General features: G+C 50.4%; 1 protein-coding gene across 2 annotated transcripts in view; it reads left to right on the top strand.

The window, feature by feature from the left end:
• CEP89 (centrosomal protein 89) overlaps positions 1–26,474 on the top strand; it is a 1,224,823-nt gene that overhangs the window by 620,596 nt on the left and 577,753 nt on the right. For both annotated transcript variants that reach the window (XM_078670561.1, XM_078670562.1), the window contains exon 10: positions 9,071–9,121. In XM_078670561.1, coding sequence (XP_078526687.1) covers positions 9,071–9,121 — 51 coding nt within the window. The remainder of the gene's footprint in view (positions 1–9,070; positions 9,122–26,474) is intronic.

Here is a 26,474-nt window from a genome sequence, read left to right as displayed (position 1 = left end):
TCGTGTGAGATGGTGCTCTGGCATGAGCTGAGCCTGTCTGCGGCTTTCGGGATCCATCCCTTAGCCGTTTCCATGATATCGCATACCATATACTCTTAAGGGCATTATAATCCTCGCGGTTATATGCCAACTCTGGTATCGCTTTATCAAAACATGTCGAGTAAGGTGTCATACGAATTGGAATACTAACCCCTCGCCAATTCTGGCGACGGGGTTAGCATTCCACCCTTCTAGAGGGACACGACATGTATGTAACCCCGGTTAAAGTCAAACAGAGCCTCAGCTCCACAAAATGGATGCTGCCACCGAGACACAAGTCTGCCCTCCTGCTGCTGGGAGTCCTCCCAGAGCAGGAGATAAGGACAAAGGGTTTCCTGCCAGGGGCGGTGCCAGCACCGTCCCAGACAGGGTTTTGTGTATTGTAGGTAGGCAGGGCTTTAGAGGAAGGTGACTGCACGTGGCACCCCGGTGCTCGCTGTGCATAGGCTGGTTGGAACCAGTTCCAGGGTCACTCCAGACCCTGTGCTGGGGAAAAGCCCGCCAAGGAAGTGGGTGTAACCACCCCCCTCCTAGTCCCACCCCTAGGGCAGGACTTAGTCGCGTGCCAGCCCCTTTTTACAGGATAAAGGTAGGAACTGGCCCCCTTCCAAATCAGATCATCTTTGAATCCTGAAACTACTTTCCACGAAAGGAACTCAAGACTTCTTCCTAAGATTTCTCCCTTGTGACTAAGGAGTAGTCACCCTGCATCCGCAGGCACCATCTTAAGAACACTGCGGTCTGCTGCAAGTCTCTCCTCCGGATCAAGACTGCCCAGCTCGACGAGAACCGGCTTCCCTGGCACCTCTGACCTCTACCTGCATCATCAGTCACGCTGAGATTCGTGGGTGTGACGAGACCTCGAGGGACCGGCCATCTTCAAGACTGCACGACTTCTTTCCAGCAAGCCCGCCGAGTAATTTCCTGGTGAGTGCTTTGGGGTCCGAGAAGCCCCGACCCTGAGCAGCTCCAGCACCGAAGTGCAGCCTCCCAGCATCTCCACGATCTGCGTGGGGCCCTTCTGCTTTTTGCTGCTCACCGCGTTGTTTGGCTACTAGCCCGCTGGCTTGTGGCCTTCTGAACGACGCCCGACGACATTTCTGCTGCTGGTCTGGTTGCTCCAGGCTGGCCCTTGCTCCCTTCCAAAAGAGGAGCACCCCGGACCCTCCTGGTCCACTCAAGACGCCATTTTGAGTCCACCGCGTGGGCTTGAATTAGCCAAGGCTTGTTGCCCAATCCTGGGTAACTTCGACGCCGACAGCTTCATCCATCGTGGGACAGCTCGCCTCTCCATCCTGGTCGCCGACAACGCCTCCTGGCCCGTGAGATCTGCAGAGCCAGCGTCGCCCACTCACCTAGTCGAGGTGACTTCGCCCGGTGCCATCCTGGTGCCCACTTAATCACTGGCTAGTGATTCAAGAACTTGGTCCCCTCTGCTTTCAGGTTTTCTTCTTCCTTGATCCAGGCTTGGATCCAACGAACTTTCCTTCACTGGTCGCCTGCCAGCAACTTCCTTCTTCCAGGCTCCTGGTCCGGCAACGAGATCCCCGACGTCTTTTCAGACCTATGCAGCTGCAGCCACTGGGCTAGGTAACTTCGGCACTTCGGTGTCCCAGCATAGCCTCACTATCCTAGGGTCAGGATCCACTGTCGTTTTCTTCCTACCAGGTCGGGTTCGCCCGTGAACACTAACTTTGCCTTTACTAGCCTCCATAGACTTTGTCCCGCATCCCGCGTGAGAGTGCACACTCTGCACCCGAGTCCCCTAGGTCTCCTAGAAGTAATCTAACGATTCCCTAGTCAAGTCCTAGCGATTCCAAAGCCTATTAGTACTGTACTTACCTGCTAGTAATTTCGCATTCCACTTTTTAAGTATATGGTTTTTCGTGCCCCTCGGGCATTTGTGTATAACGTGCTAACTTAAGTATTTTCGTAAGAGTTTTGTTGTGTGCCTAGCACCCTGTCCTCATAAAGAGTACAGGGTTGTTGTGATTCTAATAAATACATTGTTTATTTTCATAACACTTGTGTGGTGTCCTTTCACTGGGTGTTCAAGGGGTAATGTGATGGTAAAACAGCTGGCTTAACACGCCCTCTAGAGTCTTAGCCTTAGACTGCTCGTATCCATGCTACTAGGATAGCTGGTCTATAAGGTTGACTTACAACCAATCATCAATAAGGGTTGTTTGGACTGATATATAGTGATCACTAGAATAGTGAACACTGCACATCAGGCCAACTTCTCACATTGGTGGCAGCGGTGGGATTTGAGCTTGCTGTTGTTTTACCACACATATCCTAAGAATATCTTGTGAAAGATCACATAAGTACTAAAGGTACATATAACTTAGCTTAGAATACTCTGAGTTCTACTGAACCAGCTGTTGTAGCTCCTAGGGCCTAGCACACCCTAAACTACAACTCTAGCAAGGGATCAGTAGGCAAACATATAGTGTAGGTAAGTGCACCACTTACACCTCACTAGAAAAGCATGTCTAACCATGGAGAGTCCACTGAGACTCCCCTGGTAAGTGTTGACCCTCCACAGGTCACTTCCAGATATGCAGCTCTCAGTTTCCAGGAGATGAGACAAGTCTGTACCTCCAGGAAACTGAAGCAGGGGTCTAACCCCACCATTCCCTTTCTGATAGGTCTCTTAGAGACATATGATGCCAGAAAGATTTCTCAGTTACATGAGAACATGCCAGCCTTAGAGGGAACCTCTGGGGATCCAGACCTCCCCAACACTGCTACTGCAGTTGAGGAGGAGGAGGATCAGGAGGAACTCTCTGGGGATGAGGTAGACAAAGGTCTTGAGGTAGTCAGAAGGCTAACCAGGGCCAACTTAGACTTACTTGGGCTAGGATCTGGGGGACCCCCAGTACTAACCCGAAGTGGGCCTAACCTTGGAGTTAGGAGAGATAGATCTCTTTCTAGGGACTCCAATAGATCTCTGCACTCTAATGCCTCTTCTCAGGGGAGAAGGAATCCTCCACAGAGGAGGTTTACTTCCCCTCAGAGAAAGGAGCATGAAGCTAGGATGAGACAAGCTGAACTGAGGATTGAAAGGGAAGAAATTGCCCTGGCCAAAGAGAAGCTTGCTCTGGCAAGAGAGCAACAGATGAGTGGGTTAGCTCCCACTGGTGGCAGCAATCTCCCAAGAGATAGAGAGAAGGGTTTAGATACTAAACACCTGACTAAAATAGTGCCCCCCTTTAAACAAGGGGATGACATCCAGAAATGGATGGCTGCTTTGGAGAGGGCCTGCACTGTGCAGTGCATTCCCCAGAGTCAGTGGGCAGCTATACTGTGGCTCTCCTTTGATGGTAAAGGTAGAGATAAGCTCCTCACTACAAGAGTAGAGGATGCTAACAATTACCAGGTCCTGAAGAATACACTGGTTGATGGGTTTGGTTTAACCACTGAACAGTACAGGTTGCTGTTCAGAGACACCCAGAAAACTCAGTCTCAGGACTGGTCTGACTTTGTGGATTGTGCCACTAAGGCTTTGGAGGGCTGGCTACTGGGTAGTAAGGTTACTGATTTCAAGGGATTGTATAATCTAATTATGAGAGAGCAAGTCTTAAATAATTGTCAGAACCAGTTATTACACCAGCACCTGGTAGACTCTGATCTGACCTCTCCACAAGAATTGGGTAAGAGGGCAGACAAATGGGTCAGAACCAGGATTAGGCCCAAGAACCAAGGTGGTGACCAGAAAAAGGAATCAACCAAGCCTCAAGAGAAGGGTGGGAATAAATCTCCAGATCAAACCACATCAGGGCCCCAAAAATCCTCTGAGGGGGGTGGGTCCCAGAATCCTTCCAACAACCAGAAGAAACCTTATTGTTATCCCTGTAAACAGGTGGGTCATTTAAAAACTGACAGCAGTTGCCCCAAGAATAACAATAAGGAAAACATACCCCCAAGTAACATTCCCAAACCTCCTGTTACTACTAGTAGTAATCCCCCAGGTGGTGGGAGTGCCCCCAAGAATTTGGGTGCATTTACTTTGGGAGTTCCTGGGGACTCTGGCCTAACCAGGTCCCCAAACTTAGATACTCTTGTCTGTGAGACTGGCATGGGGTTTGCCAACTTCACAACTTGTCCCAACACTTTGGGCAAGTACAGACAGGAGCCCCTCATCAATGGTATAAAAGTTGAGGCCTATAGAGATACAGGGGCTAGCATCACCATGGTGACTGAGAGTCTAGTCCCCTCAAGGCAACTTTTACCTGGTGCCATATACCAGGTGACCAATATTGATGGAGTGCAGAGAAATCATCCCATGGCAGTGGTAAATCTCAGCTGGGGAGGTGTCACTGGCCACATGAGAGTGGCAGTGTCACCAAACTTGCCTGTAGATTGCCTACTGGGGAATGATTTAGAGCTCTCAGCCTGGGCTGAAGTAGAGCAAGAAACCCATTCTAAAATGGTAAACATCCATGGTAAGGTTAGTGGGGCAGTGATAGCCACAGCCCCAGTCCAAGATGTCCTCCCTGAACAGGTCAGGAGGGTTGTGCCAGTCACAACCCAATCTCAGACAACTTCCTTCCCAGAACAGGTTGTCAAGGCTGTCATGGTAACAGCCCACACCCAAACTGAGCCCCCTCCTGAAAAGGTTGGGAGAGTTGTGATGGCCACAGCTCAAACTCAGACAGATGATAGTGTTGTGAAGCCTGAAACTATGGATCACTCCACTCAGACAGAGAGCATTGAGGAGGAAGAGAAATCTCCCTCCCACCAGACTTTAGGAAAAGATCAGCCTCCTCAGGGAACTGATCTGACCCCTTGTGAAGAAACTGCCACAGAGGTAGTCAGGCCTAGCCTGGCAGAACCCCTGATGTCAGTGGACCCTTCCAAGGTGGGACCCAGTCTGGAGCAGGTAACCTGCCCCTCTCTACCCTGCCTCAGTCAGCCCAGGGCTGTAGAGGTCAGGGAGGCCAGTATTGGACCCCAAAGGGCCCCCTGTCCAAAAGAATCTCCCAATCAACAGATTAAGGGCACTGAAGCTAGTAGCCCTAGCCAAGTGAAAATAAAACACACTCCTGAGGGATCCCCCTTAAAATTAGTTAGGGACCTCCCCCAGATGGACACTGCTGGGCACAGCCAAACTTGGGACCTGAGGGCCCCAGACCTGACCTGTCCCTCCAGTAAGCCAAACAGAGGGACCCAACCTCCAGCTGTAGGTAGCCAGAGGTTGACCCTGAGAGCCCAAAACAACTCAGTCTTGGAAAGAAAGGCCTCTATGGTGGAAAATGATTGGAGGAAGCTGAGCCCAAAATTAGTGGAGCCTCACTTCAGTACTCCATTTCAGCACCAGCCTTTTCCTTTGCCAAAACACACCACAGGTAGAGATTCCCTATGGTGGAGACCCTCAGATACCCTTAGGGTGAGGGATTGCTTAGTGGACCATGAGATAGGGGGTAACCATGCCAGTGCTGTTACTTCCTTATATGGCCACTCAGGCAATATAGGCTTACCTGGCAAGGCTAGCCTTATCTCCTTTCGTTTGGGGGGGGGGTTATGTAGGAAGGTAGATCCCTGACTATGGTTGCCCCCAACTTTTTGCCTGGTGTTTTGCTGGTTTTCTGACTTAGTTGACCTGGGGCCCTGCTATTCAGGACCCCAGGCCTACTGCTCTCTCTGTAAAATGGATTCCATGTACCTTAGGTACATATCTAAATTGGATACTGAGTCACCTTACCAGTCCCTGTACAATGTACCTTAGGTACCCAGGGCATAGGTGTACCCAGGGCCTACCAGGGGCTGCAGCATGTATTATGCCACCCCTGGCTGGCCATCCAAATCTGACACAACTGGCTGCTTGACAGCTGGGGCAAGGTGGTGTAATCACCCTTTGCTTTAGATATAGTATACCTATATCTAACCCTAAAAATGGACACACAGATCTCCTATCAGTCACTCCTATGGCAGGCCTTAACAATCCTGAAGGCAGAGTGCTTGGAATCGTGTGAGATGGTGCTCTGGCATGAGCTGAGCCTGTCTGCGGCTTTCGGGATCCATCCCTTAGCCGTTTCCATGATATCGCATACCATATACTCTTAAGGGCATTATAATCCTCGCGGTTATATGCCAACTCTGGTATCGCTTTATCAAAACATGTCGAGTAAGGTGTCATACGAATTGGAATACTAACCCCTCGCCAATTCTGGCGACGGGGTTAGCATTCCACCCTTCTAGAGGGACACGACATGTATGTAACCCCGGTTAAAGTCAAACAGAGCCTCAGCTCCACAAAATGGATGCTGCCACCGAGACACAAGTCTGCCCTCCTGCTGCTGGGAGTCCTCCCAGAGCAGGAGATAAGGACAAAGGGTTTCCTGCCAGGGGCGGTGCCAGCACCGTCCCAGACAGGGTTTTGTGTATTGTAGGTAGGCAGGGCTTTAGAGGAAGGTGACTGCACGTGGCACCCCGGTGCTCGCTGTGCATAGGCTGGTTGGAACCAGTTCCAGGGTCACTCCAGACCCTGTGCTGGGGAAAAGCCCGCCAAGGAAGTGGGTGTAACCACCCCCCTCCTAGTCCCACCCCTAGGGCAGGACTTAGTCGCGTGCCAGCCCCTTTTTACAGGATAAAGGTAGGAACTGGCCCCCTTCCAAATCAGATCATCTTTGAATCCTGAAACTACTTTCCACGAAAGGAACTCAAGACTTCTTCCTAAGATTTCTCCCTTGTGACTAAGGAGTAGTCACCCTGCATCCGCAGGCACCATCTTAAGAACACTGCGGTCTGCTGCAAGTCTCTCCTCCGGATCAAGACTGCCCAGCTCGACGAGAACCGGCTTCCCTGGCACCTCTGACCTCTACCTGCATCATCAGTCACGCTGAGATTCGTGGGTGTGACGAGACCTCGAGGGACCGGCCATCTTCAAGACTGCACGACTTCTTTCCAGCAAGCCCGCCGAGTAATTTCCTGGTGAGTGCTTTGGGGTCCGAGAAGCCCCGACCCTGAGCAGCTCCAGCACCGAAGTGCAGCCTCCCAGCATCTCCACGATCTGCGTGGGGCCCTTCTGCTTTTTGCTGCTCACCGCGTTGTTTGGCTACTAGCCCGCTGGCTTGTGGCCTTCTGAACGACGCCCGACGACATTTCTGCTGCTGGTCTGGTTGCTCCAGGCTGGCCCTTGCTCCCTTCCAAAAGAGGAGCACCCCGGACCCTCCTGGTCCACTCAAGACGCCATTTTGAGTCCACCGCGTGGGCTTGAATTAGCCAAGGCTTGTTGCCCAATCCTGGGTAACTTCGACGCCGACAGCTTCATCCATCGTGGGACAGCTCGCCTCTCCATCCTGGTCGCCGACAACGCCTCCTGGCCCGTGAGATCTGCAGAGCCAGCGTCGCCCACTCACCTAGTCGAGGTGACTTCGCCCGGTGCCATCCTGGTGCCCACTTAATCACTGGCTAGTGATTCAAGAACTTGGTCCCCTCTGCTTTCAGGTTTTCTTCTTCCTTGATCCAGGCTTGGATCCAACGAACTTTCCTTCACTGGTCGCCTGCCAGCAACTTCCTTCTTCCAGGCTCCTGGTCCGGCAACGAGATCCCCGACGTCTTTTCAGACCTATGCAGCTGCAGCCCCTGGGCTAGGTAACTTCGGCACTTCGGTGTCCCAGCATAGCCTCACTATCCTAGGGTCAGGATCCACTGTCGTTTTCTTCCTACCAGGTCGGGTTCGCCCGTGAACACTAACTTTGCCTTTACTAGCCTCCATAGACTTTGTCCCGCATCCCGCGTGAGAGTGCACACTCTGCACCCGAGTCCCCTAGGTCTCCTAGAAGTAATCTAACGATTCCCTAGTCAAGTCCTAGCGATTCCAAAGCCTATTAGTACTGTACTTACCTGCTAGTAATTTCGCATTCCACTTTTTAAGTATATGGTTTTTCGTGCCCCTCGGGCATTTGTGTATAACGTGCTAACTTAAGTATTTTCGTAAGAGTTTTGTTGTGTGCCTAGCACCCTGTCCTCATAAAGAGTACAGGGTTGTTGTGATTCTAATAAATACATTGTTTATTTTCATAACACTTGTGCGGTGTCCTTTCACTGGGTGTTCAAGGGGTAATGTGATGGTAAAACAGCTGGCTTAACACGCCCTCTAGAGTCTTAGCCTTAGACTGCTCGTATCCATGCTACTAGGATAGCTGGTCTATAAGGTTGACTTACAACCAATCATCAATAAGGGTTGTTTGGACTGATATATAGTGATCACTAGAATAGTGAACACTGCACATCAGGCCAACTTCTCACAGTGAGTGTGTCCTGTTGTGGTGCTGCAGGGTGTGTCTGGTGGAGCTCTGTGCTGTGCTTCTTCCACTCTCAGGCTCTGTGTTCAGAATGAGTGAGGGAACTGCCTACATCCTGGTTGTGATGTCATCATTGTGCTCGATATGCGACTTCCTGTTTTTGCGATCTCGCAATTAGCGAAATCGCAATTTGCGATTTCGGTAATTGCGAAATCGCAATTTCTACATGGGAAACAGGCGATTCTGCGAATTTTGTACGATTTAGCGAAAATCACAATCGGCAATTGCGGCCACCTGCGATTCGCTTTTTTTAATCGCTTTTCTTGATGCACCCATTCTGCGAATTCTAAATTGCGATTCGGTATTTTTCGCTATTTAGAATTCGCAGAATCTGGGCTTGATGCATCTGGGGGTAAATCCTGAAGTCTTCTGTGCCATAGCTCCCCAGTTACGTGTGCGCTAAATAAACATCACCTGCTTACATATATACATCCAAATCGATTGCACACAAAATGTATTACAAATCATTTGGATGTATGTTAAGGGACAACATTTGAATAACTGCGAAGGCTTTATAAGCAAGACAAAACATTCATACTCTTAGTGAATATTTTCTCGTCTTTCTCAACTTCTAATTCTTTGCTTATACTTACACCTTTCAATAGACCTGCATATTAAACTAGTTCAAAATATGGTTTGCATTTGTATACATGCATATATATATATATCTCACAACTTGCACCATGCTGATTAAAATATTTCTTTCTTATCTATTATAGAATGTAAAAAATACCAGTCTGCCAATGAGAGGACCACCCCCACCATGGCTGGTAGGCACCTTTTATATTATTTACCTTAGTGCAGAACCACAAGTTGAATTAATTCATTTTGTGTCATTCGTGAATGTCAAATATTTTTAGTTTTTTATTTTCTGAGCTTGGGAATTATTTTCCACACAAAAGCATACAATCACACTTGTTTCTTGAAGGGCACATGTATGCTAATGTTATGGAATATTTTACTGTTCCCTTGTATGTTATCTTCTTTGGAATGATTCTCGCTGAAGTTTTCTTTGAAGGAAAAAAGGTCAAATATACATTACCATTACATCATGTGTTGCAGTCTTACTCAGAAGCTCTCAGCCTCATTCATTTTCCCTCTTTTAATGTAGTCACTGCCCCTTTTTCTGTGGCCCAGATACTTGTAGAATGCCTATGGATGATATTAACGTGTCGTCCTCTCCTGGGTTTAAAAGTATCCTCCGACCTAGATTTGCCCAGCTTTCTGTTCTCCAAGGATTCAAGGCATGTACATCTTCCCCCAGAAGAGTACAGTATCAGGTTTGCTCTTTCATCAGTTGTCCCAAGTGCTCCAGATGCCGCTAATACATTGATTCCTGCAACATTTGTGACTCTTCACCTACAAGGTGCTCTGCAGTGCACCCACCACCAGCGTTAGTACACATTTATCATGGCTAGCACACCACAGCTATTTACCTCTCATTATTTCAGGCCCTGTCCACTGCAGTATGTCATTTTTGGAGTGGCCTGTACTAAGACACAAATGGCTACTTGGAGTTTGTGAGCAGCTCACATGTTCTATCAATTCAGTGTCAAGTTTTAGTATCCAAATGGTGACTGATCAGGTTCATAGGTGATCAGGTTCATAGGTTTTAGCCACTCTGTAGTTGTGTGGGCGAGATCCTATGAAGAATCAGCCGGTAACAACCTCTGAGTTTATGGATTCTTCACCTGCTACTCTGTCAAACACCCCAAATTTCTCCCTTTCCCTTCTTTATCTTCCCATTCTCCACTTGCCATCCCCATGACCACCTCACCCTATATAAAATTTCCCAGTAACTGCAGAATGTTATAGTTCGTGTTCATGAAGCTGAAACAGACTGATGTGATACTCTTGTTTTCCATTGCACATTTTACTCAATTAGAATATTCAGCCCTGCTTCAAGTTCTGTCTAGTAAACTGTGTTTTCATCAGAGTCCTCCAACACTTCCACATTAGCTTTTGCCTTGCCTTCTTGTTCCTGCTACTTGCTGACTCCGTCTCGCATCAACATTAAACAGTCCCAGTCTTCCTCATTAGCTGCAGCTGCTCCTTCTTCTAGCATTGAACTTACCCAAAGAGGAGCCTCATCCCTATGGAGCGAAGATGCTCACTCCCTGTAGTCAGCCTTTTAGTTTGTGACCTATCCTGCAAATGAAGACTAGGATTTGATGTATAGAATAATGTATGTGTGTAGTAAGGCAAAGAGTGTATGCGATTACTTGATAGTGAAGCACTGACAATCCAGGCAAAGGAAATGGATCATCCATGATGAAAATGTTTTTAGCTCAGACCTTTTGCATAGATACCATTAGAATGTATGGATTGTGGTACCAGATTACCTTCTTTGGACTACTAGCATTGTTCTTAGCACGTAGCTCTGCTGCAGCAGTTTCCATGCCAGTGGAAAAGAGGTTTTTTGTGTCGACAGGCTCACAACCACATACTGAATTTTGTATGGTAGTCTTTCTATTTGACACTGTTATAGAATCCCCTCTATTTGCATCATTCTATTGATGAAGCTTATGGTGTGTGGATGAAGGTGTAGCTTCACCACTCGGTGAGGAAGGAAAAAATTCCTTTTTAGGTTTCGCCTGGCGTTTACTGCGCAAGCAGTATCGCGCAGGCGAAAACTTTTGTTTAGAAGTATGGAGCTTTCTCCCGCCTCTGTCTTCCATTGGCTAGCTCCATAAATGGAGGCTAGCCATTGGAAGACAGATCTGCCCGTCACTGCCGGAGCAGATTCGTGGGCGTTCCCGCGATTTTTACTCATCCCACCCCTTTCCCTACGTCATGCGGCGGTGGGCGGTGTTTTTTTTTTCTTTTTCAAGCCATGTTTTTGTCATTTGGTTGCCTGTGGTCTCCGTGTTATGTCGTGCTTGGCTCGTGGCTGTCGTCTCCGTCTTCTGTCTTTGCCCGGTATGTATGCTCTGGTTATCATGCGTGGCTGTCGTTTTTGTGCCTGTGCTCCGGTTTTCGTGCGTGGCTGTCGTTTTTGTGCCTGTGGTCTCCGTGTTATGTTGTGCATGGCTGCTTTCAGGAGCTGCTCGGCTCCGCTGGCCTCCCCCCCTTCTCTCGGCCCTCCTCCGTCACGCTCTGCCGCTCCCCCGGGCCCCCACCCCTCCCTCCCTCTCCACCGGCCATGCTGCCTCTGCTTGTTTAATCCTACTGCAGCGGCGGGAGGAGAAGAAAGCTGTGTCGGTATGTGAGATGCTGGGCGTGGGGACCGTGTGTGCGAGTTGTGGTGCTTGTTTCATTAAGACTTTGCCAGCGTGGCTTGAACGTGGCCCAAAGCTTAGGACGAGGTGCCGCCGGGGGGTGGAGGGCAGACAGGCAGGCAGGAGGCTCGGCAATTACAAGCACACGCCGGCAGCGAGCCACACACCTCCCCGGCCCCCTCCCGTGGAGCCTGTTTACTGAGCAGAAAAGGCCAACCATGGAGCATCACCACCGGCGTGCCGAGGAGACGGCACAGTCCGGCAGCGATATAGGCTCCTAGATGTATGCACGTCAACATGCACACTGCAGAGGCTGGTGGACGACCTGGCGGGCACAAGACATGCGGCAGTGATCACTTTCAACCTTCACTAACAGATTCCCCCCAACTACTGCCTGATGCCTCAGTCCATCCATCATGAACCTTCTCCAAGCCCCCTGTTTCTGTCTGCTCCAGAGTGTGCGTGTGTGTGACTGCTCCAGAGTGTGTGTGTGTGTGTGACTGCTCCGGAGTGTGTGTGTGTGTGTGACTGCTCCAGTGTGTGTGTGTGTGTGTGTGTGACTGCTCCAGTGTGTGTGTGTGTGTGTGTGTGTGTGACTGCTCCGGAGTGTGTGTGTGTGTGTGACTGCTCCAGTGTGTGTGTGTGTGTGTGTGTGTCACTGCTCCAGTGTGTGTGTGTGTGTGTGACTGCTCCAGTGTGTGTATGTGTGTGTGTATGTGACTGCTCCAGAATGTGTGCGTGTGTGACTGCTCCAGTGTGTGTGCGTATGTGACTGATCCCGAGTGTGTGTGTGTGTGACTGCTCCAGTGTGTGTATGTGACTGCTCCACAGTGTGTGTGTGTGACTGCTCCAGTGTGTGCGTGCATGTGACTGCTCCAGAGTGTGTGTGTGTGTGACTGCTCCGGAGTGTGTGTGTGTGTGTGTGTGTGTGTGTGACTGCTCCTGTGTGTGTGTGTGTGTGTGTGTGTGTATGTGACTGCTCCAGAATGTGTGCGTGTGTGACTGTTCCTGTGTGTATATGTGACTGATCCCGAGTGTGTGTGTGTGTGACTGCTTCAGTGTGTGCGTGCATGTGACTGCTCCAGAGTGTGTGTGTGTGTGACTGCTCCGGAGTGTGTGTGTGTGTGTGTGTGTGACTGCTCCCGTGTGTGTGTGTGTGACTGCTCCAGTGTGTGTATGTGTGTGTGTGTATGTGACTGCTCCAGAATGTGTGCATGTGTGACTGTTCCTGTGTGTATATGTGACTGATCCCGAGTGTGTGTGTGTGTGACTGCTCCAGTGTGTGTATGTGACTGCTCCAGAGTGTGTGCGTGTGTGACTGCTCCAGTGTGTGCGTGCATGTGACTGCTCCAGAGTGTGTGTGTGTGTGTGACTGCTCCTGGGTGTGTGTGTGTGTGTGTGACTGCTCCAGGGTGTGTGTGTATGTGACTGCTCCAGAGTGTGTGTGTGTGTGTGTATGTGACTGCTCCAGAGTGTGTGTGTGTGACTGCTCCAGAGTGTGTGTGTGTGTGTGACTGCTCCAGTGTGTGCGTGCATGTGACTGCTCCAGAGTGTGTGTGTGTGTGACTGCTCCGGAGTGTGTGTGTGTGTGTGTCTGCTCCTGTGTGTGTGTGTGTGTGTGTGTGTGTGTGACTGCTCCAGTGTGTGTATGTGTGTGTGTATGTGACTGCTCCAGAATGTGTGTGTGTGTGACTGTTCCTGTGTGTATATGTGACTGATCCCGAGTGTGTGTGTGTGTGTGACTGCTTCAGTGTGTGCGTGCATGTGACTGCTCCAGAGTGTGTGTGTGTGTGACTGCTCCGGAGTGTGTGTGTGTGTGTGTGTGACTGCTCCAGTGTGTGTGTGTGTGACTGCTCCAGTGTGTGTATGTGTGTGTGTATGTGACTGCTCCAGAATGTGTGCGTGTGTGACTGTTCCTGTGTGTATATGTGACTGATCCCGAGTGTGTGTGTGTGTGACTGCTCCAGTGTGTGTATGTGACTGCTCCAGAGTGTGTGCGTGTGACTGCTCCAGTGTGTGCGTGCATGTGACTGCTCCAGAGTGTGTGTGTGTGTGACTGCTCCTGGGTGTGTGTGTGTGTGTGTGTGTGTGACTGCTCCAGGGTGTGTGTGTATGTGACTGCTCCAGAGTGTGTGTGTGTGTGTGTGTATGTGACTGCTCCAGAGTGTGTGTGTGTGTGTGTGTATGTGACTGCTCCAGATTGTGTGTGTGTGCATGTGACTGCTCCAGTGTGTGTGTGTGTGTGTGACTGCTCCAGTGTGTGTGTGTGTGTGACTGCTCCAGTGGGTGTGTGTATGTGACTGCTCTGGTTATGTGTGTGTGTGGGGCTCTGGGTGTGTGTGTGTGGCTCTGGGTGTGGCTGGCTCTGGGTGTGTGTGGCTGGCTCTGGGTGTGTGTGGCTGGCTCTGGGCGTGTGTGGCTGGCTCTGGGTGTGTGCGTGTGGCTCTGGGTGTGTGTGTGTGGCTCTGGGTGTGTGTGTGTGTGGTAGTAATTGCTGTCTGCTGAGCTCGTCCGTAGGGTACAATAGTTCTCACATTCGCGAGGGATTAAGCTATTGGCAATGTAAATGACAATGCCATTTATTTATCTGTTTTCAAAACCAACACATAAATACAAATTTTGTCATTTACAATGCCAATAGCTCTAACTTCTCCAAAGGCGAAACCATTGCATTGTAAATGCTTGTTATTTAAATACCCTCACACACCCTAGTGGTGTCATGCTTCATCATCGGGTCAGTATAGGAAAATTATGGTCCTAAGACCCTAGTGCCAACATGTTTCAGTCCCTATGTCTGCACACTCTCTCGGTTCTGTGACAGATTATGGTGGAGTGGTGAGCTTAACTCATAAGCCGTCTGTAACTATTTGTCACCTAGTGCATATTACAACTGTATCAGACCACTATAAAATCTAATCCATCATTCTCCCATCATCCATTCTTTGTCTCATTATCAATTTGTTAGACATTGATGAGAGTGGCACAAGATTGAAGGAGTTTTGAATACTACTCAGTTGCACATTGCTTGGCACTGGTGGACTCGCTCTATCAATTATGCACATATTGGGATAAAACGAATGTGGAAAATAATCACATGTATACTCAAAACTTGCTGTATGTTTTTTTCCCTCTTTTTATTAATCTCTTCCAGATGGAGACCCACATGTGGTAGAACATTTCTTATCACAAACTCAAGGAGCAGCTACTCTGCCCTTACTTTCACTGACAGGATAGGGAATTCCCCTTACTGTTCGCCAGAGAGGCCAACCTGAGCCCTGAAGAAAGTCCTGGATTTTTAAGACCACATAGGGACTGAAACATGTTGGCACTAGGGTCTTATGACTATAATATTCCTATACTGACCCACCTTTTAAAGTTATTTTAATACCCCCACAGGTTTTTTACTACTTTAGCCCCCCCTGGTCTTCTACAATCTTCAAAGAGCTACCAACACTGTGGACGAGCCCACCCCGACTTCTAGGCGTCGGGGTGACCCGATGATGAAGTATGACCCCACTAAGATGTGTGAGGGTAATTAAATAAAAATGAATTTTTTCCTTCCTCACCGAGTGGTGAAGCTACACCTTCCTCTACACACCATAAGCTTCAGTTTCTTCCATCTGTGTGCATTTCGGATTTAGCATCACACGGTTAATTGGAATAATTATTGTGGTTTAATGATTTCACTTGGGAGGAGTTACTCCAATTCTTCTCTACCCTCCAGGCGTTGAAAACGTTTTTTTAGAAAAAGCCTTCTTGTGTACATATAATCTATGAAATACACCAATACTGGAGAACCACAGTTTACAGGTAAGTAACTTTTGTTCTTCCAGTGGGCGCAACATCCGGGGAATCTTTCTGACATGGTCCAGATCTTGGAGGGAACTTCGAAACATCTCAGAGGTGGTTAACAAACCGCGATTGGGTCAACAGCAGACCCTGCTGTCTTCCCCAACCAAATGTGACAGTGGTGACAATGCGTCACTCCTGGGATGGGGAGGTCATCTGGGAGAGGTGGAGATCCGAGGCCTCTGGTCTCCAGTGGAATCTGCACTCTACATCAACCTGCTGGAGCTCTCTGGCTGGCATTGAAAGCTTTCTTCCATCCATCAGAGGAAGACTAGTGCAGGTGTTCATGGACAACACCACCGCCATGTCGTACTGCAACAAACAGGGCAGGGTGGGGTTTTGGACCCTTTGTCAAGAGGCCCTGCATCTTTGGACATGGCTAGAACATCTGGGCGTATCACTGGTGGGTCAACACCTGGCGGGCACTCTGAATGCCAGGATGGACAAACTCAGCCAAAGATGCCTAGAGGATCACGAGTGGCTTCTCCATCCAAAGGTGGTACAAGGTCTCTTTCAACAGTGGGGAGTGCCTTGGTTTGATCTGTTTGCCACCACGGAGAATGTGCAATGTCAGCAGTTTTGCACGCTGGAGTTTTCAAACTGGCTCTTGCTGGGAGACACTTTGGACTCAAGTGGAGCCTAGGTCTCCTGTAAGCCTTTTCACCCAAACCCATTCCTGGAATTCTCAAGAAGATCAGGAACAACCGGGCCCACGTCATCCTTGTGACTCCGGGTTTTGCCAGGAGAGTTTGGTATCCCGAGCTGCTGAGCATGGCCATCGGTCCTCCGATCAGGCTGTCCTTTCAGGAGGATATTCTGTCACAGCAGCAGGGGCGGGTTCTCCACCTGAACCTGTCAATGCTTCCCCATGATTGGAGATTGAGCGGCAATAGTTGACTGCTTTCTACCTTCCGCCCAAAGTATGCATTGTTATCTTGGCTTCCAGGCATCCCTTTACCAATACTGTATACACCTGCCGTTGGGGCTGGTTTGTGGCTTGGTGTGCAGAGAAACAGGTTGATCCTCTTTCTGCCTCCCTCTCTCAAGTCCTTCTCTCTATCCTTACTCTTGCCCTGCAAGGTTCTGCTTTGGGCACCTACAAAGGATATCTTTCTCCCATTTCAGCCTCTCTGTGGTTTCCAGATCAGCCATCCCTGTTAAAATACCCTGCCAGTAGATTCTTGAAAGGTTTGCTACACGTTCCCACCATCACTATTCATTATGCCTCTGTGGGACCTCAATCTTGTACTTATATTTCTAATGTGCGCTTCCTTTGAGCTCATGCACAACTGTCCCCTCAGGCTCCTTACCATTAATACACCCTTCCTAATGACAATAACATCTTCCCGTAGGGTAAGTGAGCTTTGTAATCCAAGCCTCCGTCCCTTAACATCTAACCAGACGAACTGTTTCTTTGCAGTAGAGCTTCCATTCTGACGAAAGTTCTTACTCCGTTTCATGTGGGCCAGTGCATCACTCTGCCTCCCTTTTACGCTTCACCACATCCCTCTAAGTAAGAGGAGAGACATCACCGACTGGACCCACAAAGAGCATTGTTCTACCTTGACTCCACAAAAGAGCGACCAACTCTTCATGGGGTATGTCAAAGTGAAGAAGGGAAAGGCAGTTCAGAAACAGACCACCTCCTGATGGACCGTGCTCTGCATTAAGATATGCTACCCATTGGATAAGAAGCAATTCCTCAGAGTTTGCATACTCGTTACAGCAGAGCTAAGGCTGCAACCACTGCATCAGCATGCAGAGTTCTGGTCCTGGATATCTGCCAGGCAGCAATGTCGACTTCTCTACATGCATTCGCGAAGCATACCCGCCACAATAGTCGGGTTCATCGGAAAGGACACTTTGTTCGTTCGGTCCTACGGGACTTTCTAGTGTGAAACAGTTTTGCCCACCCACCTCGGAGGAGGTAGTGCTTAGGTATCTTTTCTAAGGTAAGTAATATGCTTCTAGAAGTGTCTATCAGATGAACAAGTTCCTTGCCTTCGATAACGCCTTATCTGGTAAAGACTCTAACTGCAGATTCCTTACCGACCACCCACCTTCCCCGCATTGCGATTGGATTTCTATGGACAGTGCTGTTCCCCTTTCAGGGCTCTAGTTTTCCTCACTAGTGGTCAGTGTTCTTCGTGGCTCCATTCTTCTGACATCAGCGGGCTGGGTGGTGCCTATATAGGCATTGCACATGTCGCTGACGACGCCACACAGAGCTGAACAACACCACTTAACGGCGCACAGGGGTATTACTCATGAAAAATTTCCAGATCCAGTCCAACAACTGTAGAGAATTCTAAGGCAAGGAATCTGTGGACAGATAAGGTGTTACCAAATGTAAATAACTTGTTCTATAAGATCACCATGAAAATATTAGGTTTAAGACTTTCTGAGGTAATTAGTAGTTTAATAGAAATATATCGGAACCAGTCTGTGTCATTTCACCTATTATTTTTGAATACACGCTTTCTAATCTTAACCACTAATTGTTATATGGTAAATGAGACACCTATTGTAGTATTTGTGGATGCTTAAAAAGCATTCGACTTGGTGCGCTTGACATTTTTATTTAAGGTTTTGGAGACAATTAAATTTCCACCTCAACTCATCAAGACAATTGCTCCAATATATCAGGGCTCCATGGCACATATGGTGTTGTACGGGAAAATCTCTGCTCCAATAAATATCTCTCAAGACACTAGACAGGGATGTCCACTATCACCTTTATTGTGGGTGATCTTTATAGAACCCTATGTCTCTGCTTTGAGGATATTTGAAACTTTTAAAGCTCCCATTCCTGACTCTCCCAGACTGAAACTCTATAACGATTGAAGAGGGAAAAAAGGTTTGCATTTATATAGCGCTTGTGACCCCTAATGGGATGTTGAAGCAGTTTTTTGGCGAGTAGCACGCTACTCTGGAAACCATAAGGATTAGTGGTTGAAATAGTATAGTGAAATGTGGGAGGAGGAGCTACGCGCGCATCCAGGATGGCCGCGTAGGCACAGGGCTCCCGAGTCCCTCGCTGCCCTTCGCTTATACCCTGAATGATATCCTGATTTTGACTACGGGTTCTTGCAGATCTACCTCAGCTGATACCTAAGCTGTTTTCAAAATTTCATTTGGACTTCGGGAACCGCAGATACGCCGACCGGAGTTTTGGAGGCCCGCCCCACGGCGAAACCGGGAGCTGGCACACCAAGACGCCAGGGAGTAATTGAACTACAGCGGCCTGAGGGGTTTCCCCTGTTGCCCTGAGTTGACTTTCGGTTTCGTTTTTGAGCCACTGCCTTCTCCGACTGCGTGATTGCCTCGCTCCTCCATCGGGGTCCAGCCTAACTTTGCTGTCTAACTATGCACCAACTGTTCTGAGGGAACGGGTGTAGGGCTGAGCTGCTGCTTCTGCCCTTTCGGCGCACTTTCATTATTTGCGGTGGTCGGTGGGTGAGCGGCTATTTTCACCGGGTCTCGCGGGCCCCCTCGGGGCTCACCATTCAACATGACTACCAGGCCTGATAACGAGAAGCGGAAGACTAAAACGCCTCTCCGCGGGGGACCGTTTCAAACCAACGTCATGGATCGCTATACCCAACCCAAGGGGTCCCCCGGTGGTGCCAGTCGAGCTTCTGAGGGCCCCACTGACGATCCACCTACGATGGCCGAATTGACCTTGCAGGACGTCATGGGCGCCATTGCCAACATGCAGACTTCCATTGGACAGCAATATGAGGCTCTCGCTCTCAAAATAGACACTGGGGCAGTTGATGTTACTTTGATCAGAGCTGATTTGTCGAAGACCAATGAAAGGGTCAAGTCTCTGGACCTGAAGACTTCTAGCCTCACGACCGATGTCTCTGATCTACAGACGGAAGTTGGACGTTTGCACTCCTCCAACGATCTCATGGTCCATCGCCTGGAGGATTTTGAAAATAGGGCCCGGCGCAACAACATACGCCTTGTCGGGGTCCCTGAGTCCTCTGGTGCCTCGGCCACTGATCTGCTCGTGGAGGACATCATCTTGAATCATCTGGCCCCTACAGGCCTGAGTAAATTCTTTGCTGTGGAGCGTGCCCATCGAGTGCCGGGCGGAAAACCGAAATCGGGCGCCACGTCGAGGCCTATCATCGCCAGGATCTTTAATTTTAGGGACAGAGACACTATCCTTCAGTTCTCGAGAGTGAGTGGCCCCGTCAAATTTGAGAATACGACGGTGAGTTTCTACCTGGACTTCACGCAGCTTGTTCAGAGACAAAGGATGGAGTTTCAGGGAGTGAAACGAAGGCTGAGAGACTTGGGCCTGAAATACGCAATGCTTTTTCCAACCAGACTGCGTGTCGAATATGAAGACCGGACTTTCTTCTTTGATCGTCCTGACGGAGTTAGTGACTGGCTGGATACCCTCCCCAAACAGACTGCTTCGACCGGGCATCCGGGTGGAGCCGAGGGCGGCGTATCGGAGCTAGAGTGACATTATGTTTCCTGATTTCTGAACATTCACGTACTATTCAGCTGGGTTCGATGTTTCTCCTATTACTGTGTCCTATTGCTATGTACCCGGGGGTGGCGGGGGGAGTGGGACTCTTTCCTCCTCAGGGGTTTCTTTTCGTAGACTAGTTTAATAATGGGGCGACAGGCACACTGCAAGTTGGGGTGGCTTTTGAGTCTAACGCAGGGTTGCAGGGTGGGGGGCGTTGTAACGGGTTCTCGTTGGGGGGTGGTGGGGGTTCTTGGGTGTTTGTTTGTTTTTTACAAGGCACCGTATCGTATTTCTGCTTGATTGGGTCATTGTGTTCGTTGTGGGGTGGGCTCTGCACATCTTTTTGGGATGAGGGTTAGTGGGTTGAAACTGATGTGTTGGAATGTCAATGGGTTGGGAGACAGGATAAAACGGGGTGTGGTGTTGCAGCTTCTGCGGCGCCTCTCCCCCGATATTGTGTTGTTGCAGGAAACGCATCTGGTTGGGAACACGTGCCATGCCATGAATCGGAGAGGGTATCGTCTGGTGGCACATTCTGGCTTCACCTCTGGTTCTAGGGGAGTGGGTATCCTCGTCAGGTCCTCCCTCCCCTTGGCAATTGATGCTGTGCTTCTTGACGATAGGGAGCGCTATGCCGCTCTCACTGGTAGGTGGGAGGGGCGGACGGTCTCATTTGTCACTGTCTATGTTCCACCGGGTCTACAGGCCTCGACTTTTGCTGATCTTGGGTGTGTAGTGCTGGGGCTCCCTGAGGGTATTTTGGTGATAGGCGGAGACTTCAATTCGGTAGTCTCCGGTGACCTAGATCGCTACCCCCCCCAGGGATCTCCCCAAGTCGCAATCCTGGCTACGTGGGTTCCTGGAGACACTTGTTCTGGTGGACTGCTGGAGGTTGCTGCACCCGAATCAGGCACAATACACCTTTCACTCTGGAGCCCATGGCAGTATGTCCAGACTCGACTATATTCTGTTGCCGGCGGCGCTGTCCTCCTCCGTTGGGGAGGTGAGGCACCTCGCCCGGGTCATATCCGACCACTCCCCAGTCTGGCTTAGCATGGATACTACCATGAGTAACGAGGGGCGGGTCGCACCTATCAACCCCTGGTTTCTTCGCAATCCCAAGACCCGTTCCGAATTGGTGAAATCCCTTGATCATTATTTTGTAGAAAATGTGGGATCTGTGTCATCTTCTGTATAGTTGTGGGAGGCGTTTAAGACTGTGATACGTGGGCAGGCCCTATATTTGATCGCCACCGCTAAGAAATGTAAGCATGAAGAGGTGGTCTGTCTGGAGGCGGAGATAACTGCACTGGAGAGTGACTTGGAGCGCGGTGTGTCCCGTGCAAAACTACATTCCCTCAGCCTCAAACAATTAGATTATAAGGCCCTGGTTACTGATGCTGCGAAGGTCATGGGCAGGGAACAGCAGGGCAGACTGTATGATGTTGGGGACAAGGCGGGTAAATTGATTGCGTGGCTGGACAAGAAGGAGAGGGCGAGTTGTGTGGTCCCCGTGATTGAGAACCTTGATGGAGTGTGCGTGACTGACCCGGTTGCGATTGTTGAATGCTTTGCGGAACACTTCCGAACCGTGTATGCTCCGGTGTCTGACAGACTGGAGGCTGACTCTCATTTGTTGCTTCGCGATATTACTTTGCCCTGTCTGTCTGCGGCTGACAGAGACCTGATGGACGCGGTGCTGTCGGCTGATGAGGTGGCTACTGCCATTCGTTCAATCAGCTCTGGTAAGGCCTTGGGCCCTAATGGTCTGCCCATTGAACTGTATAAACTGTGCCCAGGCACACTGGCTCCATATCTCTGTGATATGTTTCTAGAGTCCCGTGACTCTGGCTCCCTTACACGTGACCAGCGTCTCGCTACTATCGTAGTGATCCACAAGGAAGGGAAGCCACGGGATCGCTGTTCTTCTTATAGACCGATCTCGCTTCTAAACGCTGAACCGAAAATTCTGGCTAAGGTATTAGCTAACCGCCTGACGAATGTTATCAGCGACCTGGTCCATCCGAATCAGTCCGGTTTTATCCCGCACCGCAATACGGCGCTTAACCTGCGGTGCTTGCACGGTGTTCTTGCGAGGGTGGCGTCGCTCCATGAACCGGCCATCTTGGCTTCTTTGGATGCCACGATGGCCTTCGATACTCTTGAGTGGCCTTATCTCTGGGCCGCTCTTGTGAAATTCGGATTCGGCCCCGGGTTCATCGGCTGGGTGAAACTTTTGTATGCGGAGCCCCTGGCGCAGGTAGTTGTGAATGGTCGGGTCTCAGCGTCTTTTGTTCTCGGGAGGGGCACGCGACAGGGCTGCCCATTGTCACCACTGCTTTTCGCTCTTGCCCTTGAGCCGCTGGCTGCCTGGTTGCGCTGGGAGCCCTCACTTAAGGGGATCCGGTTGTCCCCGGACTTTGAGGATCGCATCTCGCTTTATGCGGATGATATTTTATTGTACCTTACGTCCCCTCGAAAATCTCTCAATGTTTTGTTCGATGTGCTCACTTCGTTTAGGAAAAATTCGGGCCTTGTTATCAACTGGGCTAAATCCTGTGTATACGTGCTCTCGGGCGGTCCTCCTCCCCTGCCTCGCAGATGCCCCATTCGGATCTCTGCGACGGGCTTTCAATGCCTGGGGATCTTTATAACTATGCGCATAATCTGCTCCCCCCCCCCTTCAACGATTGAGACTCGACATTGAGCGCTGGCGCGGGTTGCTGCTTTCGCCACTCGGGCGCGCTGCCCTTTTTAAAATGATGGCCCTGCCGAGGTTTTTGTACGCGCTGCAGAATACGTTATTATTATTCCGGCGAGCTACTTTTGCAGCGTGAATCTTTCTGGATTCACTATGCTGTGCATTATTCCGCGGTCTTGTGGTTGGGTCCGGATTCGTAGTCTTTTCTTTGTTTTTTTTTTTTTGTAGCCCAGGTGGGCGTCGGCGTCACACCCCCTTGGGTGCATTTCCGGTGACGTCGGCATGCGGAAGCTCCCACTCTTGGGCGCCATCTTCAGATTCTTTTTTTCCGCGGTCGGGTCTGGATCGTTCCCGTTTGGGCTCCAGACATTTTTGGAGAAAGAAGAGAAGAAAAGACAGAAATCACCAAGGAAGGTCATCAGAAGACTCCAGGGGACTTCATCGACGAGGAGTCAGCAAAGGAAGAGGCGAATTCATCGAGATCCTCGACAACCGTCGATGAACACGCGACCAGGGAGGCCCTGAGCGCTCGATGATGGACAACAAGTTCTGCCGTAACTGCCACCACAAGTACGCGCAGAAGGACCAGCACCCGGTATGCAACCTTTGTCTACCGGTGAATCACGAAAGCGAGGACTGCAACGCCTGCTCCGCCTTCACCCCGAAGACCCTTCGTGTGAGAGAGAGACAGAGGGTAGCGCACGCCACCCTGCAGGGGAAGGCCCCGACTCCGTCCCTCCACGACCTGGGGATGTCTTCCGAGGAAGAGGACAACGCTGCCGCCGAAGCCGACAGCTACACGGTCGTAGAGACCGATTACACGAAGACTTCTGATAAGGTAGGAGACTCTCCGGCCTCCAAGAACCCGAGAGACTCTGAGTCTCGAAAAAACGAGGGCAAGGCCTCGAAAGCGCCGACGCCAAAGCACCAGGCGTCCGTGAGTACTCACAGGCCCAGCGGATCCTCTGAGAAGGAGTCCCCGGCGCCGAGAGCTGTTGAACAGCAGAAGTCGTCGAAAATCGTCCCCGAAAAGGATCGATCGACGCCGAGGGACAAGGACCCTAAACTACCGACGCCGACAAGAGACCCGAAATCCGGGTCGACGTCGAAAACTTCGGCACCGAAAAGCACGACGCCGAGCCAGCCGCCGAAAAGAGCGGCCGAACCATCCGACGCGGAACACGCGGCCGAGATGGAGAAAAAGAGAAGGCGCCTCGAAGCTGAAATGGAAAACATCGTGCAGCGGAAGAAAGAATTCGACGCAAAGATGAAAGCTTTCACGATCCCTCACAAGACCAAGCCACCGGTGGTGGAGGGGGTCGAGGAGGAAGACGAGGTCACCGAAGAACAAGAACAAGACCCGGATGTCGAGGTGGTCGACGACCAGGAAGAGTACGAGAATCCCTACGATAGCTACAACTATGGGGAGGAAGAGGACAGCAGAACGGACGCAGAGTCGGCCCCCTCTGACCTACAGGAGGTGGATTACATGGATGAGGAGACCAACAGCCCGGAGGAGGCGGTCGACACGTATCCCTCGAGGCCCTCGCCGCCGGACGACATCGGGCCTACAATTCGGTGATAAGGTCTGCCGCAGCGGCATTCAAGCTGAAGCTCGATGAAGAGAAGCAGAAAGCAGACTTCCTTCTGGAGACCTTGCTCCCAACACAAACTAGGAGCCAGTACCTGCCAATGCTCGACAGCGTCTTGGCCCAGGGGAAGGAAGCATTCAGGGAGCCCGCAACATGCAAGGCAGTAACTCCCAGAACAGAGAAAAAATACAAACATTCCTCAAAAGACCCATCCTACATTCAGGGGATGGTCTCCGCAGACTCCATTATCACGGCCATAGCAAGGAAGAGGGCTAACGTACCCACTACCTCTGGCCCACCACCGGATAAGGAGAGCAAAAGGATGGATCTGGTGGGCAGAAGGATCGAACGGAATGCCGCGACCCACTGGCGCATGGCTAACTCCAACGCCCTGATAAACAGACACATGTACCAGATCATGGAGGAGCTGGGGCAGTTGGTGAAGGACCTGCCCCAGGATGCCAGGTAGAAGGCCGAAAAACTAGTTGAAGAAGGGAAGAACGCGGCAAATTCTTGCCTTAAGACGTTCCTGGATGGAGCAGACACCTCCAGCAGGCTCATGATGATAGGTGTCACTGAAAGAAGACACGCATGGCTAAGGATCTCAGGTTTCAAACCAGAGGTGCAACACAGCATTCTGAACACACCGTTCAACGGCGACACGCTTTTCGGAACAACAGTGGATGAGAAGCTCAGCCAACTGAAGAAAGATAACCAAACAGCAAGGTCCATGGGAGCATTGCAGTTCAGAGGCAACAAAAGGGGAACCCCGTCACGGAGGCCTGGCGGGAGAGGTGGAAACCAGCCAGGTACATCACACCAGGCTTTCCAACAAACGCACCAGACAGACTCGCAGGCCCAGCAGGGTCAGCAGAAGCAGTCCTGGCAATACCAACAAAGAGGCCAGTCCTTTCGAGGGAGAGGAAATGGACGTGGCTAGAATAGAAGAGGGGGACAGCAGCCCGCCTCTAAGTGACTTCAAAAAACTCTGTGTGCCCACACACAGAAAGGATCCCAGGGGGCAGCACGTACAGAGGGATCAAGACAAGCTAGACATCTACGACCACATAACACCAGTGGGAGGAAGGTTAAGATTTTACCTCCAGGAATGGAGAAAAATCACATCAGACAAATGGATCCTCAACATCATCCAATTCGGTTACTGCATAGAGTTGGAGGGGAGGCCAATAAGCAGAAAACCAAGGAGAAAACAACTAGCAAGCAAACAGCTAGAGTGTCTTCAGGAAGAGGCAAAGGAACTCCTGCGGAAGCAGGCCATAGAACGGGTACCCTTCAAGGAAAGAAACACAGGAATATACTCAACGTACTTCCTGGTGCCAAAGGTAGACGAGACAATGAGACCCATTCTGGACCTAAGGTTCCTGAACAAATTCATAAGAACGCAAAAATTCAAAATGACCTCCCTGCAAGAGGTGCTCCCGCAATTGCAGATCGGGGACTTCATGGTCACAATAGACCTCAAAGACGCCTACCTGCACATCCCAATGAACAGAAAGCACAAGCATATGCTCAGGTTCACCATCGGAGAAAGCCACTACCAGTTCACGACACTAGCCTTCGGGCTAAAATCAGCACCAAGGGTCTTCACAAAGTGCCTCGCTGCAGTCGCAGCGCACCTACGAAGGCAAGGAATACACGTATACCCTTACCTCGACGACTGGTTGGTGAAAGCAAATTCATACCAGAAATGCAAGCAGCACGCACATACAGTGACGAGCACGCCCATAAGCCTGGGGTTCTCCATCCATTGGAAGAAATCATCAATGGAGCCGGAACAAGTGAAGATCTTCCTGGGAGCACAGATCAACACCTTACAGGGCAAGGTGTTCCCCAGCGAGAAGAGGGCGAGGGCGCTGGTGAAGGAAACTCGCCTCTACCGGAAGGGACAAGCTCGGACAGTGAGGACTGCGAGCAAGATCATGGGGATGATGGCATCATGCATCCACCTGGTACCCAATGTACGTCTCCACATGAGACCCATTCAAGAATGGCTACAGGAACAATGGTCACAAGCTACAGGCAGTTGGGAGGATCTAGTGGTTGTAACGCACGCAGTGCAGAAGGAGATGACATGGTGGACCATGGAGAACATAACAAGGGGAAAGCCTCTAACACCCCAACGCCAACAGTGACCATCACCACAGACGCATCCCTGAAGGGATGGGGCGCTCACATGGAGGAGCTCAAGGTGAGGGGACTGTGGACGCCAACAGATGCGACAAGGCACATCAATTACCTAGAATTGAAGACAAT

This window comes from Lissotriton helveticus, chromosome 12, assembly GCF_964261635.1.
Source record: "Lissotriton helveticus chromosome 12, aLisHel1.1, whole genome shotgun sequence".
Lineage (NCBI taxonomy): Eukaryota > Metazoa > Chordata > Amphibia > Caudata > Salamandridae > Lissotriton > Lissotriton helveticus.
Note: the sequence above shows the minus strand (reverse complement) of the source record. Positions and strands in the feature narration are given on the sequence as shown.